Source organism: Microcebus murinus, chromosome 26 (genome assembly GCF_040939455.1).
Source record: "Microcebus murinus isolate Inina chromosome 26, M.murinus_Inina_mat1.0, whole genome shotgun sequence".
NCBI lineage: Eukaryota > Metazoa > Chordata > Mammalia > Primates > Cheirogaleidae > Microcebus > Microcebus murinus.
This window is the reverse complement of record NC_134129.1, coordinates 21,582,387-21,592,604: the sequence shown is the minus strand read 5'-3', so window position 1 is coordinate 21,592,604 and position 10,218 is coordinate 21,582,387. Positions and strand designations below refer to the sequence as shown.

The following is a 10,218-nucleotide window of genomic DNA, read 5'->3' as shown; positions in this document are numbered from 1 at the left end:
GGCAACAGAGTGAGACCCTGTCTCAAAAAAAAAAACAACAACAAAAAAACAAATTGTGTATCTGGTAAGGGACTTGCATATAGAATATATAAATAATTCTTATAAGTCGATGATTAAAAAGAAATAAGAATTAAAAAATGGGCAAAGTATCTGAGCAGACATTTCTCCCAAGAATACGTAAAAATGGCCGATATGTACATGAAAAGATGCTCAGCGTCATTAGCTATCAGGAACATGCAAATTAAACCCACAATCAGATACCACTTCACACACATTAGAGTGGCTATCATCAAAAAGTTGGACAAGGCCGGGCGCGGTGGCTCACGCCTGTAGCACTCTGGGAGGCCGAGGCGGGCGGATTGCTTGAGGTCAGGAGTTCAAAACCAGCCTGAGTAAGAGCGAGACCCCGTCTCTACTCTAAATAGAAATTAATTGGCCAACTAATATATATATATATAATTAGCCGGGCATGGTGGCACATGCCTGTAGTCCCAGCTACTCGGGAGGCTGAGGCAGGAGGATCGCTTGAGCCCAGGAGTCTGAGGTTGCTGTGAGCTAGGCTGACGCCACGGCACTCACTCTAGCCTGGGCAACAAAGGAGACTCTGCCTCAAAAACAAACAAAAAAAAAAAAAGTTGGACAATAACAAGTATTGGCAAGGATGTGGAGAAATTGGAAAATTCATACACTGCTGGTGGGATTGTAAAATAGCGCAGAGCTGGCCAGGTTCCATGGCTCACGCCTGTAATCCTAGCACTCTGAGAGGGCAAGGTGGGTGGATTGCTCAAGCTCAGGAGTTCGAAACCAGCCTGAGCAAGAGGGAGACCCCCGTCTCTACTTAAAATAGAAATACATTAATTCGCCAGCTAAAAATAAACAGAAAATATTAGCCAGGCATGGTGGCGAATGCCTGTAGTCCCAGCTACTCGGGAGGAGGCTGAGGCAGGAGGATCACTTGAGCCCAGGAGTTTGAGGTTGCTGTGAGCTAGGCTGACGCCACGGCACTCTACCCTGGGCAACAGAGTGAAACTCTATCTCCATAAAAAAAAAATAATAATAATAAAATAAAATAAAAAAATAAAATAGTGCAGTGCTGAGGAATAGTCTGATCGTTTATCAAAAGGTTAAACAGAGTTATACAACCCAGCAATTCTACTACTTGGTCTATACCCAAGAGAAATGAAAACATAAGTCCGCACAAAACTGGAACACGAATGTTTAAGTAGCATTATTCATAACTAAAAAGCAGAAGCAACCCGCATGTCCATCACAACGGATGAGTGGGTACATAGAACGCAGAGCCACGCGACTGCGTGTGATTTGGCAACAACAAGGAGCAAAGTCCTGACGCACACCGCGACACAAGTGAACCTTAAAAACATCTTGTTATTGAAAGAGGTCACACGCAAAGGAGCACATATCGTATAGGGTTCCATTTATCTGAAACGTTCAGAATAGGCGAATTTACAGAGACAGAAAGTAGACTAGTGGCTCCCAGGGCTTAGGGAGGTGGAGGAGTGACTTCTAATTGGCATGGGGTTTTCTTTTGGAGAGGGGAAGATGTTCCAGAAGTAAGTGTGAAGATGCGTGCGTGACTCTGTGAATATTCTAAAAACCATTGCATTTTAAAACCTATTTTAAGTAGGTAGGTCGTATGGCACGTGAATTATATCTCAATAAAGCTGCTGCAAAGAAAACCCAACAAGGAAACAACCAACTCATGTTCTTCGAATACATTATGTTCCTCATTTGGCATTTGTCATATAGTATTTTGTCTTATTATTATTTTTTTTCTCAATCAAACTGTTACTTTCTACCCCCTGGAAGTAATGATCTCTGAATTGAGGCGTTTCTTCAAGATTCGTGTTCTTCATTGCATTTTCCGAATTTTCCTCAAGGAGCACAAATGACTTTTATACACTTGAAAGAGCCACATCGTATCGCAAATGACAATGTCCTTTCACAAGCAAATGAGTGTGGCATCCCTACAAGGGCCACGTAAGTGTCTTCAGAGTAAGTAGACAGAAGGCTGTCTGAGCCCGGAGCTGCTGGTAGTGGCGGAATTTCAGGCCTGCTTTTTGTTCCACCCCCTGCCCTAGCAGCAGAATCACACAAAGACCAAACTCTGGCTCTGAACAGGGAACAGAGAGTTCGTGTGTCGAGGCACCCACAGTCCCCTGCTACCTCCAGACCCCTCTTGCCATCAGGTCGGCCAACCTGTGGGTTCCCAGTGGGTTCCAGTGGATTCCAGTGGGTTCTCAGTGTATTCCCGGTGGATTCCCTGTGGGTTCCCAGTGGATTCCCAGTGGGTTCCCAGTGAATCCCCAGTGGATCCCAGTGGGTTCCTGTGGGTTCCAGTGGATCCCAGTGGGTTCCTGTGGGTTCCAGTGGATTCCAGTGGGTTCCCAGTGGATTCTCAGTGGGTTCCCAGTGAGTTCCCAATGGATTCCAGTGGGTTCCCAGTGGATTCTCAGTGGGTTCCCAGTGAGTTCCCAATGGATTCCAGTGGTTTCCCAGTGGGTCCCAGTGGGTTCCCAGTGGATTCTCAGTGGGTTCCCAGTAAGTTCCCAGTGGATCCCAGTGGGTTCCTGTGGGTTCCAGTGGATTCCAGTGGGTTCCCAGTGGATTCTCAGTGGGTTCCAGTGTGTTCCCAGTGGATTCCAGTGGTTTCCCAGTGGGTTCCAGTAGATTCCCAGTGGATTCCCAGTGGATTCTCAGTGGGTTCCCAGTGGATTCCAGTGGGTTCTCAGTGGATTTTCAGTGGGTTCCCAGCAAGTTCCCAGTGGATTCCAGTGGGTTCCCAGTGGATTCCAGTGGGTTCTCAGTGGGTTCCAGTGAGTCCCCAATGGGTTCCAGTGGGTTCTCAGTGGATTCCAGTGGGTTCTCAGTGGGTTCCAGTGAGTCCCCAGTGGGTTCCAGTGAGTCCCCAGTGGATTCCAGTGGGTTCTCAGTGGGTTCCAGTGAGTCCCCAGTGGGTTCCCAGTGGGTTCCAGTGAGTCCCCAGTGGGTTCCCAGTGGGTTCCAGTGGGTTCCAACGGGTTCCAGTGGGTTCCCGGCAAAGCCCAGTGGGCCCGTGCCCCGCCCCCTCCCGGGGCAGGCCTGCGGCTCCCATGTCGTCGTCACTCGCACCTGTTCCTTCCTCTCCACGGCCCAGCCGCCCTGGCCAGCTGTGGGTCCCTCCACCCCCACCCAGCTCGCTCCCGCCTCAAAGCCTCGGCGACCGGCTGGAAACGTTTCCCACAGGTTGTCCCATGGCCAGCACCGCCCCCCCATCCTTGTCACCTGCCAGGCCACCTCTTCCCATCCGTGTTGGAATGAAGTGAGAGCGGCCGGCAGCCAGAGTGGGGGTGGGTAGGGGAGCCTTTGCGGTCCCCAGGCCTGGAGGGGGGGCAGGTTGAGGGGAGACGGGGACCTTCGCGGCCCCCCAGGGCAGTAGCTATGGGGGTTCGCCCCCACTGAGCTGCAGCCGGGGGTGGGGCGCTGGGGCCGCGAGCCCGCAGGGAGGAGCTGAGTCTCAGCAGTTCCCACCCCCTCCTCGGCCCCCTCCCCCGCCTTCCGCCCCCTCCCACCGGGGGAACCAGGACGCCCAGGCCCAGGGTGGAGAGGCCTGTCGGAAACTAGCCTCCACTTTCTCTTCCCAAGTCTTTGTTTATCTTCTCCCCTTTTATCTTTTCTTTTCTTTTTTTTTTTTGACTGAGTCTCACTCTGTCGCCCAGGCTAGAGTGAGTGCCATGGCATCAGCCTCGCTCACAGCAACCTCAAACTCCTGGGCTCAAGCGATCCTCCTGCCTCAGCCTCCTCAGTAGCTGGAACTGACAGGCATGCGCCACCATGCCCGGCTAATTTTTTTCTATATATTTTTAGTTGGCCAATTAATTTCTTTCTATTTTTAGTAGAGACGGGGGTCTCGCTCTTGCTCAGGCTGGTCTCGAACTCCTGACCTGGAGCGATCCTCCCGCCTCGGCCTCCCAGAGTGCTGGGATGACAGGCCTGAGCCACCCCGTCCTCCCCTTTTATCTTTTTAACAGCACTCTCTGCAACTCCCTCTAGAATGCAAATGTATTGAGGCCACGGCCTTCCAGTTGCTCTTTCTTTCTTTCTTTCTTTCTTTCTTTCTTTCTTTCTTTCTTTCTTTCTTTCTTTCTTTCTTTCTTTCTTTCTTTCTTTCTTTCTTTCTTTCTCTCTCTCTCTCTCTCTCTCTCTCTCTCTCTCTCTCTCTCTCTCTCTTTCTTTCTTTCTTTCTTTCTTTCTTTCTTTCCTTTCTCTCTCTCCCTCTCTCTCTCTCTTCCTCCCTCTCTCTCTCTCTCTCTCTTTCTCTTTTCACCTCTGGGCGCCCAGCGCCTGTGCCTGGCGCGTAGTAGGCGGCCAGCACCGTGGATTGAGCGAATCAACGGACCAGCACACAGTAGGCCGCTCTCCCGGAGGCGAGCTCATCAGGGTCGTTTTTCCTTTTTTTCTTACGGAAAGAGCAGGTGGCGCCGGGTCTGGGGCTGCCCCCCCACCCCCCCAGCCCCCAGCTCTGCGGCCGGCCGGGCGGGGACAGCAGGTGCCAGCGCGCTCCGCCGCGCGCTCCCCGGGGACGCGTGCGCCCCGCTTGGCTGCCCGCCCGGTGCGGGGACGTGCGGGGCGTCCCGCCGAGGGCCCCTCCCGGGCAGGGCCGGGGCGGGCGTGAGCGGGGAGGGAGACACCCGGCGCTGGCTGCGGGTTATTTTTAGCCGGTAGCGGAGCCCCCCTCCCGCCCCGGGGGCGGAGCGGGCGGAGGAGGTGGGAGGGGAGGGAGCTCCGGGCGCCTCCGCGGGGCTCGGTGCGCGGCGGGGCCGGGCGGCGCTGGGAGCAGCTGCCGCGGTGCCGTCCAGCCGCGCGCGCGGCTCTCCGGGGACCTGCGCCGGGCGGGGCGCGGAGGGGCGGGCGGGGAGCGCGCGCTCGCGGCGGCGGCCGCCGTCCTCGTCCCTGCGCGCGGCTGGAAGCGGGGCTTCGCAAATGGCTTGCCCGGCTCTCGGTCTGGACGCCCTTCAGCCCCTGCAGCCCGAGCCGCCCCCAGAGCCGGCCTTCTCCGAGGCGCAGAAGTGGATCGAGGTAGGTGCCAGGGGGGACCGGCCTTGCAGGGGCGCCCCGAGCCGCTGCCCCGCCGCACGCTCGGCCCGCGCGGGTCCAGCCTCGCCTCCCCCCACTCTCTGCGGCCAGCCGCTCCAGGTCGCCGGGCCGAGGGGACCCGGGCGCGCTGTGACCCCCACTTGGAGCGTGGGCGCGGGCGTCCCGGGCGAGGGTGGGCGCGATCGGGCTGCACTGCAGTCCCGCGCGCGCGGGAGGCCGGCTGCGGTCCCCTGCGCCCGGGTCCCTCCTGCCTGCCCGCCGGCCGCCTCGCAAATCTCAGCTCGCGCCGCCGCCGGCCGGAGCGCAGAGCCGGCACAGGCGCTGCCAAGGCGCAGGACGCTCGCGCCACCCCACCCCCCACCCCCCGAGTCCTCACGGCTGCCACATTTCGGGGTGTCTCGCTCCCCGCCCCACATTCCGCCTCTACGGCCCCCCTCCGCGCGCGCCCTCGCTCCCGGAGCGCAGTTGGCGGCGTTTCCACCGAGGCGCGTTCCCACCGGAGCCTCCTGCCGTATTCCTGGCACCCGCTCAGGTGTGAGGCTGGCGCAGCGCGCAGGGCCCCCGGGAGCCCGCGAGAGCCATCCGCGAGCTCGCCATCCGCATAGACGCTGCCCCGCCGCCGGCAGTCCCCGCGCCGCCCGGGAGACGGCGGGGTGGGCTCCGAGGTACCGCTGGTGCCCGGCTCGGTCGGTTGTATTATTTCGCTTCCTATTTCGCGGTGGCAAGGCCAGGGACATCGTCGCTGGAGCTCCCGGCTCGGTCCAGGAAGCGCCGGCTGGGCCGTCCCGGATTCGCGATGTGTATATCTGCAGGTGCAGCTCGGTGGCCCTGAGCTTCCCCGAGTGACCCGTGGGGCGGGCGGTCAGGACGCTGGAGGGGTGCGAGGGGGAGGAAAGGGGACCCCCTGCGACTCGTGCAAGGAGGCTCTCTGCCTCTATCGGTAGCCTTTCTTGAGGTTTAGTGGGACGCATGGATTTGGCCTTGCTTCCCTCCATGACTGGCAGCTCAAGGAGGAAGCGTGCGGCTCGGTCATGACCCAGCAGTGATGGAGCTTGCTCCAGTGCTCGGCCTGTCACTCGGTGTGCCCTTCCTGCGGGCGCCCTGGGTCTCCAGGTGCTGCAGGGGTTGGCGGACAGAGCCCAGGTGCGACAGATTTAAATCTGCTGAGCTGCCTGCAGAAACCCTCACCCTCACCTGGTGCTGGTGGCATGCGCGCTCCGGGCAGGGAGACCTGCACCTTTCTGGTGAACCTGCTTCATGCCAAGCCTGACTGCTGCTCAGAGTCCAGAAGCATCTGCTTAAAAATAGGGTTCCAGGAGCGGAGCCATCATCAACTCGGGGCTCATTGCTAAAAGCCTCAGGCATGTTCTCCCATCACTGGATGGCTCGCCAGCGAGCTGAGAAGGAGCACTTGGCTTTTTATTTTTTGCTGTGTGGCTGGGACGGTTTGTCGCTGTGTGACAGGTGTCATCTCTCCCGTGCTGCCTGCTCAGGCCCCCAAGCTACAGGCAGGAGACCTCGTTGGTTATTCCTCGGCTGAGCCTGCAGAGTCTCAGAGGACTTGTGTTTTTCGGGTTCTCCAAAAACACTGTTAAAATTCCCAGGGGAGATGCTGGGAGTAGGGGCGGTGGTGAGAGGAGGGTATAAGAACGGAACAGTCTTACTGTTCTTGGAGCCACGCGATTTATTCCCGGTTTCCTTCACCGCAGGTAACGCGGACATAGTCTGCTTTGAAAAAATACACGGTGGGGTGAGTTTCTTACGAGAAAGCAAAGTGCACACAACTCAAGTGTTGGCCTCCATGAATTTTGACAGGTGTATATGTCACTATCGCCCCTCCCCTACACACCTAGATGGGGATCTAAAACATCTCCTTTGGCCCAGGTGACAGCCTGCTTTTAAGAGGTGGTATGTTTCAGGCTAGATATTATATGGTACAGAATATCAGCTTTACCATCAGGTTTCAGAAAAGGAAGAAGGAATTCTTTAAGAAAGTAGAGAGACCTGTGAGGTCCTGGAGTGTTTGACACTATTCTTTTTCTTTTCTTTCTTTTTTTTCTTTTTTCTTTGCCAGCTGACCTCTTATTTATTACTTATAAAATAGGGATGTGAAACCAATCCACATACTCGTTTAGAATCTATATGCAGGGATAGTTCAAGAGAAATGTGGGTGTGTGCTTCAGTTTGGTTACCGCGTAATCAGTTGTATTTGGAAGACACATGCACATAGCTGGTTAGGTAAAATGATTCTCATCAAATCTCTTGACAGTGTTCTTGATGCTTTGCCATCTATGCCCAATTTAAGAACGTGAAAATAGCAACAGGGTGTGTGCATGGCTTTAGGACCAGGCCGGGCAGCTGCGTGTGCATTATTGAAGTGGACTATCTCCTTTCATTTGCAGAGTCCGGTTTCAGGGAAACGAGAACTCCCCCCGCCTCCCCCACTCCCAGATTATATATATATATTTATATATATATATATAAAATATGTGCTCAGGGGAAAGATAGAGAACTTTCCCCCTCTTTCTTCCTGGAGGTTCCTCTTGAAATGTAAATGCCATGTATGCAACCCTGGGGGAACCCAGGAGGGAAACAGATGGTTTCCCAGGCAGTTGCCCCCGAGAACAAAGATTCCTTGGCTCATATCTCACTCCAGTAGTACTTAGTGAGGCTGAATTCCTGGGAGGATTGTTATCTGGAGACAGTTGCCTCTTTTTTTGTGGGGGGGGGGATGCTATTGTCTCTGGCAAGGTCCTCATTGGAATAGGGCTTTTGTGTTTCCACTTTTGTTCGCTGGGTGATTAAATTTCTCCATAAGGTTTTTTTTTTTTTTTTTCTTTTTGAGTAGTCAGGAATTTCAGCCTTTCAGAAAAATGTTCCGTCGGGGGTGTGTAGCAGGTTAATAAACAAACCGTGCCGCTGGCCTTTCTTCCTCGGTCCCTGGTCTTCCTTGAATTGTGGGCTCGTGAGAAAAAGTCCCTTCTTACGAAAGGCTTGGCGGTCAGGCGCCAGGGCATAGCTTGCTGGTGAGGAATTTCTCGGCCTGCGGCCCTGACTGTTTGAGCGCTGTGTGTGTGTTTAGTGGGCAGGAAACACGGCCTGGGAAGTGGGGGCCGCAACCCCCCACACTTCTTCTTCCTTAGCTGGCAGAGGCGAAAGCTCTGATGGAGCTTGCATGGTAACAGACCTTGTGGGGACAGCCTGGCAATGCTTCCAGCGACTTTTTATAGCTGTAGGAGCAGCTGCCTGTCTTGCTGTGGGTTTGGGAAAACTGTTGAAGGAAACGACAAACTTCAAGTACCGTGTTTCCCCGAAAATAAGCCAGGGCCTTATACTTTATTTGTCCTCAAGAAGACACCCTAGGGCTTATCTTCAGGGGATGTGTTATTTTTATTTTTAAGTATGGGACAACCATCTACATTGACTTAAATAGAGTGAAGTCATCTTCTTCTGGAACATCATCCTCACTCTCCAAACCCCGAATCCCATCCTGAATGTCTTGCGACTCAGTTTCCTTTAGAACCACCGGCCCCGATCTCTCCTGTGGAGCACTAGAGCTCTCACGGGGCGGATGAGAAGTGCTGCTCGTGTTCTTTCCCACTCCGCGACGACACCATGGGTTGTGCAGATGCGCTGCGCAGCCACGCCAGTCACTAGGGCTGATTTTCATAGCCACACCCATCACTAGGGCTGATTTTCATAGCCACGCCCATCACGGGGCTGATTTTCATAGCCATGCCCACCACTAGGGCTGATTTTTCGGGGTAGGGCTTCTATGGCGCACATGCTTAGACATCCTGCTGGGGCTTATTTTATGGGTAGGTCTCATTTTCAGGGAAACACGGCAGTAAACTCTGGCTACCAGCAGGCAGAGACGTGACCAATTTTCTTCCATATTCCTTTTCTAGAAGGCCTTCCTGAGCAAGAGGCCATAAGCATAGCTCAGTGGCCAAGAGGTCAGACCTGGGAGCTGAGCATCCTGTGGGGCTGAGTCCTGGGTCTCTTGCCATCCAGCTGGGTGGGTGACCTTGGGCAAACTGCTTTTCCTCTCCTATGGGTCCAAGTGTTTTCTTTCTTTCTTTTCTTTTTTTTTGAGAGAGAGAGAGAGTCTCACTCTGTCGCCCGGGCTAGAGTGAGTGCCGTGGCGTCAACCTAGCTCACAGCAACCTCAGACTCCTGGGCTCAAGCGATCCTCCTGCCTCAGCCTCCCGAGTAGCTGGGACTACAGGCATGCGCCACCATGCCCGGCTCATTTTTTCTATACATATTTTTAGTTGTCTAATTAATTTCTTTCTATTTTTAGTAGAGACGGAGGGTCTCGCTCTTGCTCAGGCTGGTCTTGAACCCCTGAGCTCAAATGATCCTCCCGCCTTGGCCTCCCAGAGTGCTAGGATGATAGGCGTGAGCCACCACTCCAGGCCTAGAACTGTTTTCTTATTCAAACTGGGACCTAATCCTGAAGATTAAAAACACTGAGGACACCTCTGCTCTCCAAAACTGAGAGATGTGTGGTTCGGCAGTATTAGGGAAAATGTATGAGTAGCCTTTGAGATGATTTAGCATTTGCTGGCCAGTGACATATGGCATTTGTGATGTAAGTGGTGCCATAAGTTATATAATATATCCAGCCAGTCATTCTAATTCTCTCTCTCTGTGTAGGGACTTGACTCTTATACCTTTTCATCACTACAAAGATTTTTTTTTTTTTGAGGCAGAGTCTCACTCTGTTGCCCGGGCTAGAGTGAGTGCCATGGTGTCAGCCTCGCTCACAGCAACCTCCAACTCCTGGGCTCAAGCGATCCTCCTGCCTCAGCCTCCTCCCGAGTAGCTGGCACTACAGGCATGCGCCACCATGCCCGGCTCATTTTTTCTATACATATTTTTAGTTGGCCAATTAATTTCTTTCTATTTTTAGTAGAGATGGGGGTGTCGCTCTTGCTCAGGCTGGTCTCGAACCCCTGACCTCGAGTGATCCTCCCCGCCTCGGCCTCCCAGAGTGCCGGGATGACAGGTGTGAGGCACCACGCCCGGCCCACCACCACAAAGATTTAACTGTACAAATAGACAGTGCTCCGGGCGTTAGCCTCAGCCTCTACCTTCGAGAAGAGCCGGGGAAGGGGAAGA

General features: G+C 54.3%; 1 protein-coding gene across 4 annotated transcripts in view; it reads left to right on the top strand.

The window, feature by feature from the left end:
- Window positions 1-4,921: 4,921 nt before the first annotated feature.
- Window positions 4,922-10,218, top strand: part of LIMCH1 (LIM and calponin homology domains 1) — a 258,305-nt gene continuing 253,008 nt past the window's right edge. For 2 of the 4 annotated variants that reach the window (XM_075997823.1, XM_075997825.1), the window contains exon 1: window positions 4,922-5,076. In XM_075997823.1, the coding sequence (XP_075853938.1) occupies window positions 4,981-5,076 (96 nt within the window). In that variant the 5' untranslated portion in view covers window positions 4,922-4,980. The remainder of the gene's footprint in view (window positions 5,077-10,218) is intronic. The other 2 variants (XM_075997826.1, XM_075997824.1) reach the window with 1 other exon arrangement.